The 22,074-nt window shown below is 41.0% G+C and overlaps 2 protein-coding genes across 6 annotated transcripts in view; both read right to left on the minus strand.

The window, feature by feature from the left end:
* Positions 1 to 1,018: 1,018 nt before the first annotated feature.
* LOC114552358 (mitochondrial uncoupling protein 2) lies at positions 1,019 to 10,895 on the minus strand. Of its 3 annotated transcripts, none has more exons than XM_028573070.1 (7): positions 9,841 to 10,895; positions 8,846 to 9,053; positions 7,954 to 8,157; positions 6,073 to 6,174; positions 5,798 to 5,978; positions 5,547 to 5,688; positions 1,019 to 1,110 (listed from the first exon to the last, which is right to left on the minus strand). In XM_028573070.1, exons 1-6 carry the CDS (start codon positions 9,964 to 9,966, stop codon positions 5,574 to 5,576), a joined length of 936 nt encoding a protein of 311 aa, XP_028428871.1. In that variant the 5' UTR covers positions 9,967 to 10,895; the 3' UTR covers positions 1,019 to 1,110; positions 5,547 to 5,573. The 3 variants fall into 3 exon arrangements, with proteins under 3 accessions (XP_028428871.1, XP_028428873.1, XP_028428872.1); XM_028573072.1 differs by lacking the exon at positions 1,019 to 1,110 and having other exon boundaries at positions 5,009 to 5,688; positions 9,841 to 10,349; positions 10,643 to 10,895; XM_028573071.1 differs by lacking the exon at positions 1,019 to 1,110 and having other exon boundaries at positions 5,009 to 5,688; positions 9,841 to 10,427; positions 10,643 to 10,895.
* A 10,297-nt stretch (positions 10,896 to 21,192) lies between these two features.
* Positions 21,193 to 22,074, minus strand: part of c2cd3 (C2 domain containing 3 centriole elongation regulator) — a 31,907-nt gene continuing 31,025 nt past the window's right edge. For all 3 annotated transcript variants that reach the window (XM_028573258.1, XM_028573257.1, XM_028573256.1), the window contains exon 32: positions 21,193 to 21,439. In XM_028573258.1, the coding sequence (XP_028429059.1) occupies positions 21,302 to 21,439 (138 nt within the window). In that variant the 3' untranslated portion in view covers positions 21,193 to 21,301. The remainder of the gene's footprint in view (positions 21,440 to 22,074) is intronic.

Raw genomic sequence — 22,074 nt, forward strand, 5'->3', positions numbered from 1 at the left:
TATTAAATATTTCTAGCATGTATAATGGTACTGCTTAAAAATATATTTAGACACTTACATGTATAGTTACTTTCTTGGTGTCATTGTGCATGTTTGTTGTCTTTAAGAAAATGAAAATAAAGGGTTAAAAAAAAATATTTCTGACTTATTCCTTTACAAAATATTTTAAAACAGACATCTAACCAATTTAATGTGTGTTATCTATTGATTCACGAGTTAATGTATGTAATTAAATATGTAGCCTAATTAAAGGCCACTGAACATCTAGTCTTCATGGCTGAAAGCTGTAAAACAAGTGATTTTTAAAGGTCTGTGAACAATAAACATAAACGTATAAAATTATTTGATTACATATAAAAAAAAAAACAATACTAATAGACTTAATCTGAATAAAATATGATACATTGAATTCAACCATTAGAAATATTCTAAGCTTTTCCTCATGGTGGTTTCTTACCTGCTTCGTTTGTGTCATTTCAAATACTGATTAAAAGAGCTTTTGAAGAAATGTGCAGGTCTTCGTGTAAAACAGACACTATGGACACCACTCCAATCCTAACATTAAATGAGGCTTTCAATGTACCTTGGAATTCTGACAACGTATAGCCTATATACAAGTCCATAGCCTAGTATCATTAAAAACAGGCATGTGACAAAACTGAACTGTGTAAATAAGAAATTATTCTAACAGACCAATTAATGGTTACAGCTTATGACTGCAGACAATGACACTGTGTTACAGCCATTGATTGATAGCCTATTATTTTGTAAAAGCAACAAAAGAAATATTTTTGAATGAATTTATCAAAACCTCTGCAGCCCACTGTCATCTACATTTTCCCTTAAAAGCATCATATCCATGAAACTATATCTACGAAACCTAACACGTCACTTATTAAGGTGGTTTATGCCATATGCACTATAGTCGTGTAGTTTTCTGACCTTGAACGCATCATTACCAGCTCCCATAGCACCCCAGCAGGATGCCTCGGGAACAAACAGGTATAGGTGTCAAACTTTGATGAAGCAAAGAGCATCCAGTGCGGAGGAGTCACCATGTCTCTGCCGGGCCACTTCGGTGCTCTGAGGACCAGAGAGCTGCGAGAGCTGCTGGAAGATGAAGACAAAATAAATGACATCACCAGGTGCAGTGACAAGGTAAGTATGTGACCCAGAGACAGACAGGAACATTAAACAAAGAGTCGGATTTCACGCAAACACAAAGACAATTTTGCATATATCGTGTGGATTATATTTCTTCTTATTCTTCTAGAAAAATAAACTCTCTCTCTCTCTCTCTCTGGATTCACTGTTTTCCCAACTATTTCTGTTTTTTCCAGTTTCAGGGGCTGCAGAAGGTTGCAGAGAAGATGCTGGTTTCAAATCAAATTATAGCCAAAGTCGGTCTGTCTCAAAAAGCTAAATTTAGAGATGCTAAGTTGCTACTTGCAATGAAGTACAAGGAACTGGAAAATATTAGGAGCATCATCCAGGCCAAACACGAACAACTTGGTGAGTTTTAAAATTATATTCTGGATTTCTGCTATCTTTTTTATTACCTAGCTGCCTTAACTCTATTGCATATTTTGTTTTACAGCAGAAAAATACAGTGTTCATTATGCTCAGTGGAGTCTGGTGACGAAGATAAATCATGCAGAGGAGGAGTGTGAGGTAAGTATTCCTATCAGTGTGTGGTGTATTTTCTTTCATAGAAGAGTTTTACAATACAGCTTATGTTCAATTAACATGTTAATAATTAGTTGTAAGTCAGTAGATAATAGGATCAGGGTTATCTTATCATAAAAAAGACACATAACAAAAGTGAGCAAGCTAATGTGTCTCTTCTGAATAAAAACTTCAAATTATGAGTGTGTCCGATAAATGTGAGACCAGAGTTCATTAGCCATTCTTAGAGGTTTGCTACACTTTTTGTTTGTTACATATTAAATTACATCAAATGTAAGCAATCTGTTTTTTTGTTGGTACACAGTATATATATGTATATACTGTATATGCTTACACAATATGGCAAGGCAGCATAGAAGACAAGACAAGAACAGACATGTCAGACCTGTGGGGGTAACAGCTGGTTGACAGGAAACATAAGCACAAATAATACATGTCAGTCTAGCTGTTTCACACTTAAGAAAGCCAATATTTCAGGCTGTTATAGAAGCAAAGAAGAGGTCTAATCTGGTGTAACGTAATATCCATGTGTGTGTGTGTGTGTGTGTGTGTGTGTGTGTGTGTGTGTGTGTGTCTGTGTATACTGTATATCCCTCGTAATAGATGCTGTTTCAGAGGTTTGTGGGAAGGAAAACACAGCTGGAAGATTTCCTGGATTCCTTTTTCAAGTTGCGGAAACTCCAGCACATTAATATGTTCCTGGTGAAGAAACTCCAGGAGATGATTGAGTTTAAATCAACTGAGAGGCTGGGTGAGATTCTCCCTGACACTCTGCATTTCTCAGCAGAGCAGATCCATAACTCCTGCCTCCCAGCCTGCGGTCTAACCACATCTGTGACCTTACCTACCTGCTGTCACCCTTCATTCCTGCTGCCCTGCGGCACCCACATGAACACTGCTCACTGTCTACAGCATGTACCGTTTTGTCATGATTACAATAAGTCCATACGTCCAGGAGTGCACGGACAAGGCCCCAAATGGCCAACAAGACCGGTGCGTCTTCAGCCTCTGGTGCAGCAGAGGATGCATCAACAAGCTCCACAATGAAACATCAGCCTCAAATACATGTTTTGCATTTCATCAAAGTTAACAAAGTGAAAATAGTTTCTGGGCAAAGCATCCATACATACATTAATAAACATTGATGGACAGAGAAGTTCAGCTTATTTTGTAGGGTAGTAAAACATTTATATATCTCAATTGATGTATTGCATTGGCAGTGGTATCCAAAAGGCACTGGGCATAGACAATGGATGGATTTATTATGTATAGAGGAAGTACATGTCGACCTTTTTATTTTTTTGCAAGTCTGGCAATACAGTCTCATACTTTTGACTTGGATTTTTCAAGCGAGAGCCTCTTTGAGTGAGGAAAACGATCCAAATCTGAACTCACTCTGATATCATTAATCCAACTGTCCAATCGTCACTCTTCAAATACTTTATTCTACTGAACTGATATTAACATAATGCTCAGGAAAGGTCAGACTCTAAATCTTTAGAGTTGCCACTTTAAAATGGTCCAGTATAACAGAGATGCTGAGGTACAATTACGATTTCACCCTAACCCTAACCCAACCCCGCACAGAGAAAGGTTCTGAATGGATTAGTATATTAAACAAGCAAAAACAGCTACAAATATCTGTCATTTGCTCTTATACTGTGGCACGGAACATGTGCATTTGGTTGCTTATCTGTAGGAGGTAGTACGCTAGATAACAAAACAGAGTCAGCAAAGCAAAGTGCGTCATCATCTGAAAGTGAGAAAACTGGTTCAGCCAGATGACAAGCAACACCCATTTTAAACATTTGATTGCACTATATGAAGACACATGTATCATCATATCTGGTAAGAACATATCTGTTTCCTTCAGTCAGAAAAAAGTTGGTCACAGTTGGTTCAGTGAACTTGAACTTCTCACCGACACTCGATATCTCTGATCGTCTGTGTGGCGAGACTCCTCCCACTTGATTTACTCACAGTTCCCCCTCGTCATCCTAACATCTACCAGTATGTCTTTTAATGAAAGGCCAAAGGTAATCTTGTTAAACTCATCACTTGTTCAATATCTTCGTGTGTCCCAACTCAATTAACTTAGTTAGCCAGAGTGCCATATGGCCCAGCACAGCTTGCCATACTAATTCAACCATGGAGAAACCTCACTGACACTACAGGAGATGATTACCAAGGTGGAGCATGTTTAGAGGCTTTTGTTACACCACAGACTTCAGTTACATCTTTGTCAGCAGCCTCTTTTGTCCCACAAGACTCAAATTGGGCAATTTTCGTGTCTGTCAGCTGATTCTTTTGTCGCCTCTTTCACCTCCGTGTCTCTGCATTGTTTGATGGAGAAGCCGGTTATTTCTGAACAGAAACATGTGGAGCTCATATATACAGTATTTAGACTTCAAATGATAATTATTTAATTGCCAAAATGATATTAAATGACTGCATACAACAAGCGACATTGGGCCATGTTCTAAAAAATATGGCAACACATTAAAAGCCTATTCTTAATATAAACTCAGCTGTTATAAAAAAAAAGCCTGAGTCATGTCTGAAAAGTGTCAGCATTGAGCCGTATCTCACAGTTAGGGGGTGTTTTATCATGGCATTGTTCCCTTGAATGGTCACATATAAAAGGGATTATACAGTAGAGTATCCATAACAGCCTCCGGTAATAGAGCAGGTATGGAGTGACAGTTGGCCGGGTTTGTCGTGTACGAAATGTGGGTCAATGTTGAACTTTTTTTTTCTTTTTTGACAAAGCCCTTTGAAACAGACTTTAAACATATAATTTTGGTTTATTCCATTTATACTGTATTCCACGTGTGGATTATGTCTTGTTGGTGTGGTTACAGTGTCCTGTTTCAATTGTATGCTTCGTTGATGCATACAGTATTACATTTAGACTTTTCAATTTCTATATAATGTGTACCATTCATAGATACAAGGAATTACATTTGAGGTATTTTTAGGTTTTAAGTGGTAATTTCCTAAAATTTACTTTGGCAGAACTATGGCTAAATACTAATAGAGCAAACATGATAAGTTGATAAATCAATAAGTCAATTGACAGAAAAACAACACATCAATCAAATCAAATGTTCCCAGTTCCAGCTTCTCAGTTGTGAGGATTTGCTGGTTTGTCTTGTTGTGTGTCACAGTGATTCTGAATATCTTTGGGTCTTGGGAGTGTTTAGTCAGACAAAACAAGACATCTCATAAAATTGTGATGAGCATTTTTCACAATTTTCTGACATTTTAAAGATCAAGAGACTCTGGAAGACAGAGAACTCCCGCTTCAACAGGTACATTCAAATGAAAGACTGCATTTTTTTTCACATCATAAAAACGTGAATGTTTCACCTGAAACCAGATATGAAATGCAATACCCAACCAAGACCAATAAACCAATAAATGAATGTGCTCAATAGACAGCACTGTAAATCTGACTTGGGGACACCCTGCATCCCCATCCACACCAGACTTCACTCTGTAAAGAGGCCTTTTTCTCAGCAGACATTTTGATTTGTGATTGTAGGAAAAGCACAAGAATAGTTATACTCATGTGTCCTTGTAGCCATGACAGTGTGACAATGAGTCAGCATGCACAATACTAGGACCTGCCAAACATTGCTAGAAAAGATCTATTTGAATAATGTGTGCAAGTCAGTAACAATTCAATATTAATCATCCCTGCAGTTTTTCCTTTGAGATAGGCTTCTTTAATTAAATGTACAATTTAATCCCTGAGGCAAAACAGGTCCAGACCAGCAACAGTCTAACCACACTGTCTCTCCAACGCGTGTGCCGCTTGGTACAGACAGTCCTAGCTTTGCTACAACAATAACACCAACCTAGTGACAAACCAGCTGTCAGACAGGTCAGAGCGGAGAGTCCCGGGACTGTTGAAATCTCATGACAGCTCTTTTAATCTGCTCGTAGCTCATAAACATCACAATGTTCCAGGAACCCAGGCGAAGAAAGGAGGGCACAAATCTATAAAAAGTCAAGAAAAAATTGGCAGTTTTTCATTAAGTTTTTGCTTTTGTCAAATGTTAAACTGTAGTTTCAATGATTCTTTCCATGCTCACTTTTGACTACGTACCCCTTATAGAAAGCTGTGGGTCCCTCTTTCGTCAGCATGGTTAATGCACAGTTAATAGCACCGCTGTACATACCAGGTGCTGAATTCATGAAGCGTGTTTTTACCACATCCACCGGAGATGCTACGATGGTGGTGCAGAAACCTGCCGCGAAGCCTGCTGTGAAGTGACACGGCATATTGTCTGTTGGAAAAAAAACAATATTTGCTTTAGTTATTAAGAAGAGCAATAATATTCCTGAAATGCTGAGGACTTAATGGAAAGACTTTGCACTGACCTGTCATCAGGTCATACTTGAGGATGAGCTCCTTAATGATGTCATATGTCACCAGCTCGGAGCAGTTTACGATGGCATTACGAGTTATATTTGGCAGACAACCTGAAACGAAAGGTCAACATTTTAAACAGGAAAAAAAATCCATGCAGCAGAATTAGAGATATTGTTTTTTTTTATTCTTTGCATTATTCTTCCTTTGTCAAAACCTGGTGCCTACATTACCCACAATGCAACTCTAACTGCTGACAGTCCCCTTTAAGAAGATTTTCAAGTTTAAAGGTGCCCTGCCATACAAACCCGTTTTTACTTGCATTTTTTTGAAATATGTTAGGTCCATATGTGTTTGTGTTATGTGGTGAATGTGAAAATGAACTGCTACCTCCTCTGTCAGCTCTAACCACTGAACAGAAATAAGCAGAGAAATCAGGCCAATTACACGGAGCCCCCCTGGTCCCACTTTGTCAAAATAAATTAATTATAACAATCTCGTGGCCTCAAGATACTATCTCGTGGTCACGAGATAATATCTCGTGACCACGAGATAGTAAAGTGTCTGACACATGGACCCTTTGTTATTAAACTGGGCCATCAACTGGGAAATACTGGGAAATACACATATGGAAATACAGCCAGACGGAGGTACCGTGACCTAAGCCTAGAACGCCCTCTGCTGACGTTTTTTTCGTAGGCTACACGGACACATGCTTTTCTTACATTCAAAACTACCAAAATGTGAAACACTTCAATAATTAATGAACCAGTCTGCACACTCCACTATAGGCCAACTTAAAATCAGAATCAGAAATACTTTATTGATTTTTATTGATGCTATTGATAACCCGGGGGACAATTCTTGTGTCACAGTTGATGTGCACATCAAGACATTTAAAGGAATATAATTAATAATAGAAGTATATACATGTAAAAAGTATAAATATAGGCTATAAAATATGAAGAAGAATTATAAAGGACTATGGATATGCAGCCTACAAGATTTACATTACTGTATTAACAGAATTGTGATGAACAGTACTAGTAAATAAATAGAAGCAGAACTGCAGCAAACTATATTGCACACTGAATATTAAAACAGAGAATATTGCACAGAATGTGAAGTATTGCACTACACTACAGGGTCCAGTTTAATAACAAAGGTTCCATGTGTCAGACACTTTACTATCTTGAGGCCACAAAATAGTATCTTGAGGCCACGAGATAGTATCTTGATGTCACGAGATAGTTATAATTAATTTTTTTGGACAAAGTGGGACCAGGGGGGCTCCATATAATTACAAAAGCTGGTCAGTCTGACATCATATTGCCTGAGCTCATTACTATTCATTAGCTCGCCCAGTTGGGCTGGGTAAAGGATTCTGACAGCCAGGCTCTCATTGGCTAGCTGTTAGCCAATCAGATTCAAACAGCTTAGCTTGTTGAATATTAATGAGAACTGGCAGAAATCGAGCTGAGTCTTCCTATAGGCTTTCTATACCACACTAGAATGGCTTGAAATAAGGTAACCAAGGCATTTTTTCCACAAAAAATGTTACAGAGTCCATGGTAGAACTTCAGACATTACCACAAAGTCATGAAATAAATGTGACAGGGCACCTTTAACATCATTGACAATTTTTTTTATGTATATATATATATATATATATATATATATATATATATATATATATATATATATATATATATATATATATATATATAAATATAAGCAAAGTTAAGTAAGGTATGGCTGTCAACTTGACATCTAAAACTTAGGCTCTGTAAAAATAACTGCAGTGCTACAGTACTTACCTTTTAGAGATTATAATTGACTTTGCAACAGTAACACCTACTGTACAGTAAGATTTGTTGCCCATTTTAATTTACCTTTCCAGAGCCCTCTAATGCCCTCATCCCTGGCGATGGTCTTGTAGGCATCAAAAGTGCTGCTGTATCTCTTCACAGAGTTGCTCTCGGGCAGGCGGACCTGAGCCTGAAACCTGACTTTCACCACATCAGTGGGCTGCGCAAAGGCCACCGCCATCGCTCCGGTGGTGCAGCCCGCCAGCATCCGAGTCCCGATTCCTGCATCTGTGATGCAAGAAAAAACACTTGTTTTTCTCTAATGCCACAACCAAGTTAAGACAGTAATGAGAGACTGAACAGAGCTGCAGTTTTGATAATGATGACAGATTTAGCTAGTATGATTAAGTAGACACAAAAGAATACATTTGGTTGGGGAATTGTCCTTTCATAATATTTGTTATGCTTTTTTTTATTTGCCTGTCAATAAAATATTTTACTTGCAAACAATCAACAAGAAATAACAACATGCTACATCCTAGGTTTTCCTGATTCTTAAGGTTCATGATAAGCATTTGCATTAAACACTACAGGTATTATTGGTGTTAGACTGCTGAACTGTGTTTACTTTGAGGACACACTGCAAAGATAAAAGCAAACTTTGGTTAACTTTCAAACTGGTTTTACTGGTTATCTGCTGACATACACTGAGGTGAAAACTTGTTTGCAGAAGTCTCTCCAGCTATAGTTGCAGTGATGGATGGAACAGTTAAGGCCTTCAGCATAATCACAATTCTATTCCCTGAAAGAGGAATCTGCTCTGTGCCCTATATGTGAATATATTCAATGACTTGCAAAATATCCCATGTTTGTATCTGCTGTAACAGAAATCAGCAGATTACAATTGAACTTACTGCTTAGCCTTGCATTTCTGCTAAACAGGGATAGATTTAATTGGCTCCATTTGGACACATACTTTCTGAGCCTCTGGTGTAGAACTGCTTCATGGTGTCATACAGGCCGATGCGGACTGAGGCGAAGCCCATCTGTCTGTGCAGCCCTGCCACCAGTCCGCTGTACAGACTCCTCGGGCCCTCCGTCTGCACCATGGTGAAGATAGTGGCGAACACCCCTCTGTATTTCATCCTCTGGCCTTTCAATGAGGGCTTGGATTCACCTTGAATCTAAAGTCAAATAAATGCACAACAAAATGTTCAAAACATTCTATCACAGGTCACTCATGATGTCTGGAAACTGTTGCTGGGAGAAACCAAAATGTGCCTTAAGGGTTGTATAATTGCCATATCAGTCTCTTATGACGTTTATATCTCACTGCCCCGCCCTTGCTCCCACACCTCCCCCCTCAAGTAGCAATACTACATTATTACTAAAGACACCCTGTTACATGTAAAAGTCCTGCATTCAATATCTTACTTAAGTACAGTACTAAGATTTAGCATTAAACTTTACTTAAGTACCAAAGGTAAAAGCACTCATCTTGCAGAACAACCCATATACTGCTTAGTGGCCTAATCTATAATAATACATGATCATTTATAAATGTATTTATATTTCCTATTAATAATCTAATTCTGCTCAGTAATGAGTAACTAGGGTGAAGGCAAATGTAGTGAAGTAAAACGCACAATATCTGCCGCCAAAACATAGTGGAGTTGAAGTAGAAAGTGCCATAAAAACAAAATACTCATACAAGTACTTTAAAATTGTACTTAAGTACAGTACTTGAGTAAATGCACTTAGTTACATTCCACCACTGGTGAAGTGCTTTGGCAGCATTCTAGATCATCATGTAGTGCAATGAAATTTACAGAAACTGTGAACTTAATATATTATATTATATATATATATATATATATATTAGGGTAAGTGGCTGTATAGGATTGGTTGAGGGATTTCAGGACCTCAGTATTACAACAGTGTGTGACTTTATGAACAGGTGATGGTCCTCACCTGCAGTCTGACCTTGGCTGTGTCCAGAGGTAAAGTGACCAGCTCGGCCGCACAGCCAGCTGCTCCGGCTGAAAATATCTTGACAGCGGCTGTTGGGGCCAGTTCAGCACTTCCTCCACCAACCATGATTAATGACAAAGAATTAGGAACAATATCAACTGAAGGCAGACAAGCAGCTTGTGTCCAGTGTGCGCTTTAAAGCATTTATTTAAATAAGTCAGTCCTCTGAAGCGTCATGACAGATCCAGGTGTGCTAGATGAGCAGACGTCGAGTTTCAGGTATGGAAAAGTTTGTCTTTTGAAAGCCAAGTCCTCTTGTTGTGCCATTAACGTTAGCCATAAACAGACTCCAACTTCTCATGCCACTTTTAAACAGAAACAGCCAGGCTCCGCACTGCAAATCAACGCAAAGAGCCGACTACAGTAGTCGACACTCGCTGCCGGATTGAAGCCGATGTAGGCTTCCTGCACCAGACGTGGACTCTTTTAAACCGAGCTGCTGCACCGCCCTGCAAGGAAACCAGACACACCGCATGCAAACAACTTGCTTCACGCCTATAATTCGTTTCGTTTATGTCACACGTCATCTGTAACATATAACAATAAACATACAGTTATAACAGATAATATACAGACACCAAAAACTCAACTTACCATAGACGCAACATACAGAATAGGCTACAACAGAATAGCCTACAGACACTACAAAATAAAATTAAAAAAAACAGAAACAAATTCAGTCATAATATACTCAACATAGACACACAGACAGTCGATATCCCAGCACAAATATAACACTTACGGAATATTCAACAATCATATGTTATGAGCATTTTTTCCAGACTTTTCTTGAAGATGGAAACAGAATGCGACAGTTTCAAGTTTTCCTCAAGCTCGTTCCAGATCCGCGGTCCCCTACAAACTACACTCAGGCTCGTACACTTTAGCCTTCGTTTTTTGCCAGTGATTAGGTGTTTTTCCCTTATGTCATAAATGTGCTGGGGACGCCAGATTGGAACAAGCTCACACAATCGCTAGTTTAACCTATGAATGACCTGGAATATCATTGCAGGCATTATGAAATACATTATATTCGGTAAGCCTTAAACCAAGGCGACGAAACAGAGGACGAGTGGGGGTATTGGACTCAGACCACGCTAATGCCCGTATGAGTCTGTAGTTTTTTTCAAGTGGCTGGGAAAAGTGTTACACCATATGACATTACAATAGTTTAAATGGGGCTCAAAGTTGTATATAAGGTGAGAAGTGCTGAGTGTGGGAGAAAATGTCTGAACTTAAAAAATAGTCCAACATATTCAGATAACTTTTTTGTTAGGTGATCAATATGGCATTTGGAATTTAAACATTCATCCACCCAGAGGAATTCAGTGGTGTTTAGTCTTTCAACAATTTGTTCATTTATTTTAAGACAAACTTGTTTTCCATTAGATTTTTGTTGGAATGAAACACAATGTAGTTCATCTTATTGATGTTAAGAGATAGTTTATTACACCGAAACCAAACTTCTACATTTCTTATATCTGTTTATTATTTATTGCAGTCCAACTGGACTCTTATGTGACATAAATAAAATTAGTGTCGTCAGCAAAATTTTCAAAGTCATTAATATATTATATAAAGAGGAGAGGCCCCAAAATTGATCCTTGGGGGACTCCAAATTTGATGGGTTTGCTTATGGAAATTTGTTCATTTATATTGACATATTGCTGTCTACCCAATAAATAACTTGTGAACCAGCTAAGTGCTAGTCCTCTGATTCCATAATGATGTAATTTATTCAATAATATGTCAAAACCAATAGCATCAAATGCCTTGGATAGATCTAAAGAAATACCAATACCACAGTCGCCTTTATCAATGGCATTGATCTTTTAGATCAGATCAATTACAGCCATACATGCAACCATACTGGGATGAAGCAATATTTAGCTTATCAAGGTAGCCATTTAGCCTATTGTACACTACTCTCTCTAAGACCTTAGAGATTGTAGGCAAGATTGATATAGGACAATAATAGCTTATATAATTTTTATCCCCAGATTTAAATACTGGTATAATTCTTGCATTTTTTTGCCCTTTTTGGCACAATTCCAGAGAACGGAGAAAAATTGATACAATAAGTAAGTGGCTCCATGATATCAAGTGCAATGGCTTTCAGAGTTTTACTACAGGTTTTATTCTCACCAGCGGTGTACAAGCATTGTAAGTTTGTGATTATAGACTTCATTGCAGTCGGTTGGCTTCATAAAAAAGGAATTGACATAGTTGCCCAGCAAGTAATAGTTAAAAGAGATACCCTGAGGTTGGTTTCTAGAGCTTTTCCCCAATGGAGACAAAGTAATTAAAGTTATTTGCTAGATCAATGTAATTAGTGACATTATTACTTAAAGGGGTGATAGAATGCAAAACCGATTTTACCCTGTCATAGTTGAATAACGACAGTTCGGTGGGTAAATAGGACATACATAAAGCTCAAAATCCAATTGACACCTCTTTACTATGAAAATCTCATATTTTGAAACTGCCGCTGAAAACGGGCAAATCTCAACAAAGCTGGAAGTTGACGTCAACCTCCCAAGACCTGTAACTTTGTCACGCCCATGGGTGTATTAAGAGAACACGCCCCAACATTTACATAGGCTACACAACGGACCTGAGATCAGGTAGTCTTCTGAATCTAGGTCATGCAGATCTCTGCTATTCCATTACAAAATTCACTTCTGAAACGTTTTTATGCTTGAAATCAACTATGTAAAGCTCAAATATGGGCCGTTTTACGAAAATTGATGGATAATTGCAAATTTTGTCCGACTGTGTGTCGGAGTTCAGCGGCCGGTGCTGCCTGGGTTGCTACATCACCGCCCTGCCTGTCCTCGATCGAGCTCGGCTGGCGGCCCGGTGCTCAATACCCGTGCAAACTCACCCTTTTCTGGATGACTGGACTACCAAACGGCGCTGCCCTGACAGAGCTCCAGGGCCTGCAGCTCGCTGTTCTCCCTCCCCTCTTCCTGCTACCGGCCGGCCGCTGAGTTACTGAGAGCGCAGTCAGTGATGTTGTTACGCCCACAATCTCTTACCGCAGCCCGCAGGTTCCGGTTAATCTTAAAATGGATATGTGTGTTGAGTTATTTAAACAAACAATCGGGGAAATAAACGCCTCTTGTCCGCGAGTCTCATTGATCGAGCCTGCGGTGAGCTGGAGTCCATCAATGAGAGCTAGCTAGCCTCCTCCTAACGAGACCTCTGAAATTCACAAAAATGCATTCAATTGAAATCCAAAAGTGTTAGCTAAGCTTTGTAAGACCTTGGGGAACCTGTAATATTCATGCCGTGACAAAATTCAAACTATAAATATACTATAGTTATGCCGAAAGTGTAGCTAGCTAGCTGCAATCATTTCCCATTGTATTCAATGGGACACATAGCTAGCTTGCTGCTCCTCCTAATAAGACCCCTCAGTTAATAAAAATACCTGAAATTCAAATCGGACACAACAGTTAGCTTTGTAAGACCTTGGGGTAGCTGTGATATAAGTTCCGTGACGAAATTCAAACTGTAAATATATTATAGTTATGCCGAAAGTGTAGCTAGCTAGCTGCGATATTTCCCCATTGTATTGAATGGGACATATAGCTAGCAGCTGCACGTCCTAACAAGACGCCTCACGTTCATAAAAATGCCTTAAAATCAAATCGGACACAACGGTTAGCTTTATAAGACATTGGGGTAGATGTTATATAAGTGGCGTGACGAAATTCAAACTGTAAATATATTATAGTTATGCTGGCAGCCAGCCGCGGAGCCCCTAGGACTGCCACATCTTAGTCTATTAGTCGACTAATCGGTCGTTTTGGTCTTAGTCGACTAAGATTTCTTTAGTTGATAAGTAATTTTTTATGGTTATTCATGCTTAATTACTCATTTCCAAGAAACTCATGAGCACATTTATGGTAAACACAAGATTTAAAGTGGTGCTTTTGCAGGATTAATTGTGGAGAAACTCAGTTTTACAGATGGTTAATTAACTAATTAACCATCAACTAATTAACTAATTAACTTTATATTGTGCTTTTCTAGTCTTAACCACCTCTCAAAGCGCACAGCTCTGTCAATTAAATCAACTAATCGATTAGTCGACAAAATCGTATAAGTGTTAGTCGACTAAGAATATCTTTAGTCGAGGACAGCCCTAGGAGCCCCGGTAGTGCAGTATCCACAAAGGGTGACTTTGCCCTGGGTATGGAGCCCAGCAGGCTGCCGCTTTCTCGTCAGACTGTGTGGAGCTCCTAAAGTCTGACACGTCTTACCAAATTTGCAATTAGCCATAAATCTTTGTAAAACGGCCCATATTTGAGCTTTATATAGTTGATTTCTCGCATAAAAAAGTCTCAGAAGTGAATTTGGTAACGAAACATTGCAGTGTCTGAAATATGAGATTCTGTTGCGTCTCTAATGTGTGTATTGGGGGATTCGCTCAACCAATCAGCGCGTGTCTCTAATGTGTGTGTATGGCGATTCGCTCAACCAATCAGCGCGTGTCTCTAATGTGTGCGTATGGCAATTTGCTCAACCAATCAGCCCGCAGCTCATCTAAATATTCATGAGCATACCATATTTGGAAGAAAAGCTCTTGTTACAAATTGGGCCAAAACACAGCGATGCATAAGGGCCAATCAAATATCAACCAGGCCATTTTCAGCCCAACCAATGTTACATACCCCATTAGGAGACCATAAGGAACAGTGTGAAATACCCTATATAATCATTCTATCACCCCTTTAAATGTGAGTGTATGCATGCAGTATTTGGGAGCACGGAGCTGTTTTGGCCCTTGTTAAGGACTTCATTTAGCACTTTCCAAGACTTCTTGGAGTCACCCTGTGATGCTTGTATGAGGTGTGTATAGTGTTTACTTTAATTTGCCTTATTATATGTGTAAGTTTATTCCTGTAATTAGTTTATATTTCCTTGTTCATAGCACTTGGGTTTTGTAAAGGTCCCATAACACGTTGCTCATTGGATGCTTTTATATTGGCCTTAGTGGTCCCCTAATACTGTATCTGAAGTCTCTTTTATATAGACTTTAGTGGTCCCCTAATACTGTATCTGAAGTCTCTTTTATATAAGCCATAGTCCCATCCATCCATCTTTGTCCGCTTATCCGGTATCGGGTCGTGTGGGGAGCAGCTCCAGCAGGGGACCCCAAACTTCCCTTTCCCGAGCAACATTAACCAGCTCCGACTGGGGGATCCCAAGGCGTTCCCAGGCCAGGTTGGAGATATAATCCCTCCACCTAGTCCTGGGTCTTCCCCGAGGCCTCCTCCCAGCTGGACCTCCCTCCACCTAGTCCTGGGTCTTCCCCGAGGCCTCCTCCCAGCTGGACGTGCCTGAAACACCTCCCTAGGGAGGCGCCCAGGGGGCATCCTTACCAGATGCCCGAACCACCTCAACTGGCTCCTTTCGACGCCGGGCGAGCAGCGGCTCTACTCCGAGCTCCTCACGGATGACTGAGCTTCTCACCCTATCTCTAAGGGAGACCCCAGCCACCCTCCTGAGGAAACCCATTTCGGCCGCTTGTACCCTGGATCTCGTTCTTTCGGTCATGACCCAGCCTTCATGACCATAGGTGAGGGTAGGAACGAAAACTGACCGGTAGATCGAGAGCTTTGCATTCTGGCTCAGCTCTTTTTGTCACAACGATGCGATAAATTGAATGTTGCGCCGATTCTCCGACCAATCTCCCGCTCCATTGTCCCCTCACTCGCGAACAAAACCCCAAGGTACTTGAACTCCTTCACTTGGGGTAAGGACTCATTCCCTACCTGGAGTAGGCACTTCATCGGTTTCCTGCTGAGAACCATGGCCTCAGATTTAGAGGTGCTGATCCTCATCCCAACTGCTTCACACTCGGGTTCAAACCGATCTAGTGAGTGCTGAAGGTCACAGGCCGATGATGCCATCAGGACCACATCATCTGCAAAGAGCAGCGATGAGATCCCCAGCCCACCGAACTGCAACCCCTCTCCACCCCGACTACGCCTTGATATCCTGTCCATAAATGTTACAAACAGGATTGGTGACAAAGCGCAGCCCTGGCGGAGGCCAACCCTCACCTGAAACGAGTCCGACTTACTGCCGAGAACCCGGACACAGCTCTCGCTTTGGTTGTACAGAGATTGGATGGCCCTGAGAAGAGACCCCCTCACCCCATACTCCCGCAGCACCTCCCACAGTATCTCCCGGGGGACCCGGTCATACGCCTTTTCCAGATCCACAAAACACATGTAGACCGGTTGGGCATACTCCCAGGCTCCCTCCAGGAACCTTGCGAGAGTAAAGATCTGGTCCGTTGTTCCACGACCAGGACGGAATCCGCATTGTTCCTCCTCAACCCGAGGTTCGACTATCGGCCGAACCCTCCTTTCCAGCACCTTGGAGTAGACTTTACCAGGGAGGCTGAGAAGTGTGATACCCCTGTAATTGGCATACACCCTCTGGTCCCCCTTTTTAAAGGGGAACCACCACCCCGTCTGCCACTCCTTTGGCACCGTCCCAGACTTCCACGCAATGTTGAAGAGGCGTGTCAACCAGGACAGCCCCTCCACACCCAGAGCCTTGAGCATTTCTGGACGGATCTCATCAATCCCAGGGGCTTTGCCACTGTGGAGTTGTTTGACTACATCAGTGACCTCCGCCTGGGAAATTGACAATGATCCCCATCATCCTCCAGCTCTGCCTCTAACATAGAGGGCGATTAGTCGGATTCAGGAGTTCCTCAAAGTGCTCCTTCCACCGCCCTATTACCTCCTCAGTTGAGGTCAACAGTGTCCCATCCTTACTGTACACAGCTTGGATGGTTCCCCGCTTCCCCCTCCTGAGGTGGCGAACAGTTTTCCAGAAGCACCTTGGTGCCGACCAAAAGTCCTTCTCCATGTCTTCTCCAAACTTCTCCCACACCCGCTGCTTTGCCTCTTTCACGGCAGAGGCTGCAGCCCTTTGGGCCCTTCGGTACCCTGCAACTGCCTCCGGAGTCCTCTGGGATAACATATCCCGGGAAGACTCCTTCTTCAGTCGGACGGCTTCCCTGACCACCGTTGTCCACCACGGTGTTTGTGGGTTACCGCCCCTTGAGGCACCTAAGATCCTAAGACCACAGCTCCTCGCCACAGCTTCAGCAAGGGAAACTTTGAACATTGTCCACTCGGGTTCAATGCCCCCAGCCTCCACAGGGATGCACGAAAAGCTCCGCCGGAGGTGTGAGTTGAAAGTCTGTCGGACAGGGGCCTCCTCCAGACGTTCCCAATTTACCCGCACTACCCGTTTGGGCTTACCAGGTCTGTCCAGAGTCTTCCCCCACCCCCTGACCCAACTCACCACCAGATGGTGATCAGTTGACAGCTCCGCCCCTCTCTTCACCCGAGTGTCCAAAACACACGGCCTCAGATCAGATGAAACGATTATAAAATTGATCATTGACCTTTGGCCTAGGGTGCTCTGGTACCAAGTACACTTATGAGCATCCCTATGTTCGAACATGGTGTTTGTTATAGACAATCCATGACTAGCACAGTTCCAGTTCCAGAACTGAGACTATGCGTAGAGGTAAGCCCCACCAGATCTAACCGGTAGCGCTCCACCTCCCGCACCAGTTCCGGCTCCATCCCCCACAGAGAGGTGACGTTCCACTTCCCCAGAGCCAGCGTCTGCTGCCAGGGTCTGGTCCGTCGAGGCCCCTGACCTTCACTGCCACCCGTGTGACAACGCACCCGACCCCAGCGGTTCCTCCCACAGGTGGTGGGCCCATGGGCTGGAGAGATGGGAGCCACGTAGCTTTTTCAGGCTGTGCCCGGCCGGGCTCCGTGGCAAACCCGGCCACCAGGCGCTCGCCGACGAGCCCGCCATCTGGGCCTGGCTCCAGACGGGGGCCCCGGTCTTCCTCCGGGCAGGGTCACTCCATCTCTACCTCATTTATTCATTGGGGTTTTTGAACCATTCTTTGTCTGGCCCCTCACCTGAGACCACTTTGCCTTGACCATAGTGGTCCCCTAATACTGTATCTGAAGTATCTTTTATATAGACCTTAGTGGTCCCCTAATACTGTATCTGAAGTATCTTTTATATAGACCTTGGTGGTCCCCTAATACTGTATCTGAAGTCTCTTTTATATAGACCTTAGTGGTCCCCTAATACTGTATCTGAAGTCATTTATATAGGCCTTAGTGGTCCCCTAATACTATATCTGAAGTCTCTTTTATATAGACCTTAGTGGTCCCCTAATGCTGTATCTTTAGTCTCTTTTATATAGACCTTAGTGGTCCACTAATACTGTATCTGAAGTCTCTTTTATATAGACCTTGGTGGTCCCCTAATACTGTATCTGAAGTCTCTTTTATATAGACCTTAGTGGTCCCCTAATACTGTATCTGAAGTCTTTTATATAGGCCTTAGTGGTCCCCTAATACTATATCTGAAGTCTCTTTTATATAGACCTTAGTGGTCCTCTAATACTGTATCTGAAGTCTCTTTTATATAGATCTTAGTGGTCCCCTAATACTGTATCTGAAGTCTCTTTTATATAGGCCTTAGTGGTCCCCTAATACTGTATCTGAAGTCTCTTTTATATAGGCCTTAGTGGTCCCCTAATACTGTATCTGAAGTCTTTTTCCCAAAATTCAGCCTTGGTGCAGAATTACAGCCACTAGAGCCAGTCCCACAATGAGCTTTCCTTAGGATGTGCCATTTCTGTGTCTGTAGCTATTGAGGAGGAGAGAGGGAGGGGCAAGGTGGAGGGTGGGGGTGTGGCCTTGACCAACTGCCAGTTTGCTCGTTTGAAAGCCATGATGTCTCTCTCTCATGGGTGGGCCAAATTCTCTGGGCGGGCAAAGCAGAGAAAGGGGAGGTAACCTTTCCCCTTATGACATCATAAGGAGCAGATTCCAGATCGGCTCATCTGAGCTTTCATTTGCACCTATCACCATTTCTAGCCACTGGGGGACCATAGGCAGGCTGGGGGAACTCAAATTTACGTTAAAAAACCTCATAAAGGGACATTTTCATGCCATGGGACCTTTAAAGAATGTTTGTAAAGTTAGTTTTTATGTGTGATAGATTTTAAGATACCCTTTGTAAGCCAGGGGTTGTGACCAGTTGCACTGCATGCGGCAGTCTTCTCTGGGATGGTACAACAAATAGAGTTTGTGATCTCATTTATTAGGTTGTCATATGCAGTGTCGGGATCCTTGCAATTCATAGACTGCTGTTTTGGCCTGTAAGCTTTCACTCAGTTGTTGCAGGGTTCTCTCATTTAGTACTTTAGTTTTTGTTTTTCGCTGTGGTAATTTAATCTTACTAACAAGATCTAGAATAATACAATTGGAAAATGATCAGTAATATCAGAAAACACAACTCCAGATTCTAGCCTAGTGTTTCGAATGTTTGTAATGATATTGTCAATAGTTGACCTAGTGGAATGCATTGCTCTGGTAAAATGATTTATGGTACAAAAGAAAAAAGAATGTAAAGTATTAATGAAGTCACTTTTTGCAGCATCATCTCTGCATCAATATTGAAGTCCCCTAATACAGGTCTCTTCAACAGGGGGTCCTCACAGTCACTCCAGGGGGGCCTCCAAATTATTGTTAATTTGTGAAAGTTTTTTCAAAAATTAAAGTCTTAACATGATTCCAACATATTATTAGCAAATATCAACAGATACAGTTCATCCCAAAGGATTGACTGTTTCACATGTTTCACATTTAAGGGTTAACATTAAAACAAGATTTATAAAATCATGCCAACAAGTATCAGGCTATTTGAATAGCTTAGTATTTTATGCAAAAAAAGGTATCTATAAATGCTTTAGGCTGCCCTAAAAGTTATTGTAGGACCAGATTAATATGCAACTTCATTTAATACGATATGTAGTAAAAACATTGAAGACCCCTGCCTTAATAGGACAGTCTTTGTTTTTCCTGTTTATGGGAAATAAAATTTCCTCCAGTTTGAAAGTATCAAGGTCAGAGTCAGGGGGGCAATAAATCACTCCTACTATAAGTTTGTTTTTGTTGCATTTGTGAGGTTTAGCTCAATAAAAAGTGAATCAGAATGATTATCATCTAAGACAATGTCATCACAAACACTCAAATGATGTCTGGAGTACACATATAAAAAAATACCACCTCCAGTGCAGCCAGGCCTGTTTTTGATAACTAGCTTATAGCCATCGAGGTTAAGAATATCGGTAAAGGTCCTATCATTAATCCAGGTTTTACTGCAACCAATAACATCAAAGCTACAGTCACAGTTTGAGAGTAAGGTAGCTAATTCTTCATGATGTTTGTACAAGCTTCTAATGTTTAGGTGCAAAAATTTGTACTTATTTGTATTATTTAAGCTTTTTAATTGTTCAGGAATGTAATATTTACAATTTAAATTCTTATCTATATCAATAGTGTTTTACATCCTCTCCATCATAATTCAAATCATCGAAGGCCATATGCAAAAACAGTGTCATATTTAAGTTGATTGACCAAAGAGTTTGCTGGGATCATAGACAAATAACATACACATAAAACCCATCCATACATACACGCACATGCTTATACGGATAACGTTAATCCGCTACTATTGTCAACAGAAAGTAAACTAGCTCCCTATTTTATTAGCTCTCTACCCACAACATTATGTTAAGAGCTTGTAAGGAAAGTATTTGAACAAACCGTAATGTTTGTAATGCCAAAGGCTTTCTGAGGACCATGATAACGAGAGCCTCTTGGCCCAAATGAATCACCTGCTTTTAAAAGCACAAGGCTCAGTCTTACAACTTCATCGAACAGGACACAGACAACCCCCACCAGTGAATTAATGATTGTAGTCCGTTTAAGACGCCTGTAACCATAGGACAACTGGGCACATTGTTGCCCCTTGTGGCTGTTTGGGTGAAAACTAAGGAACGCCATATTAAATAAATATTTGGCTTTTATCCAAACAGAAATATTCAACAGCCAATTAAGCACAAGTTCAAACAGGCAGGACACAAATCTGTATGTAACCTGAGGGCTGTTCCAAGAAGCAGGTTCTGATATAACAAATAAAATAGCACTGTTGGATAGAGCCTGACACACATGCACATAATAGTCATCAGAGGCACAGGATGGATGTAAAGAAACTAGCCAGTGTTTTTTCCCTTGTCCCAGAAAAGATAAGCAGTGTAGCCAGTGCTGGAGATAGGTCTGGCAATGCAAGACTATGCACATGATAAATAAGAACATTGAATTGAATTATGAATAACATATGTATACATACTGTATGTCAACCATATACAAAAGTATCCAGAGTTGAAAACAGTTAATATTTATTCATGAAAATACCAAACATTAAATTTACATAATCTGAAACCTCTGAGCTGTACAAATGTTTAGCAAACAAAACCACCTACGTACTACTGATTGTCATCAAAGTGAGCTGCAAATATTTTTGCTATTCTTTCAGTCTCTTTCTTCATGGATGATGGAGACATGTTGGGACGCTGTCGAGGACCTCTGGGATGTGGAATGCTGGGAAGTGAAGAGCACGGCCCCTGGAAAGATCCAAACAGAAACACACTTGCCGTGTGAGTGCTGCAGCGAATAATGAGCCAAATAATACTATTATCTATTGTACTCAAAACAAACAAGCATACTGACCGATTAGTCAAAGTATAATTGATTGTGTGGGTTTGAGGTGTGTGGTAACCTGAGTGACCACTCAAACAGAACAAGCCTTTCTTTGATTATTGTTCATGGGTAGACGGTTTAACGGTTTAAGGTCTGGCATGTGTCCTTGTAGTACTTGGAGTACAATCAGTACATCTACAACAAGTAACTAGCTCGAACCGGTTCTTTAAAAAGGTCCTTCCTGTAAAGACGGGCACATCACGTTGCACCTTAAACTCCAGCACCTACACATATATCTCCGCACCCTACTTGAAACAGGATCCATTAACAATGGTGTGACACAGAAATACCTTTCCATCAATACACTGTGGAACACTCTGAGGATATGTTTGTATAGTGTTATTTAAAGTGGCAATCGTTAAGATTTCAGTCCTGGTTGAGTTAGAATTTCTACTTGATTGAAAACATGGAATTTGTGCTTCAAGTTTTGCAGTGTGGTTGATACATGAGTTTCAAGTTTTCAGAGTTGTGTGCATAGTTCCATTTTGTGTGTATACAA

The sequence above is a fragment of the Perca flavescens genome, chromosome 3 (assembly GCF_004354835.1).
Source record: "Perca flavescens isolate YP-PL-M2 chromosome 3, PFLA_1.0, whole genome shotgun sequence".
Taxonomy (NCBI): domain Eukaryota; kingdom Metazoa; phylum Chordata; class Actinopteri; order Perciformes; family Percidae; genus Perca; species Perca flavescens.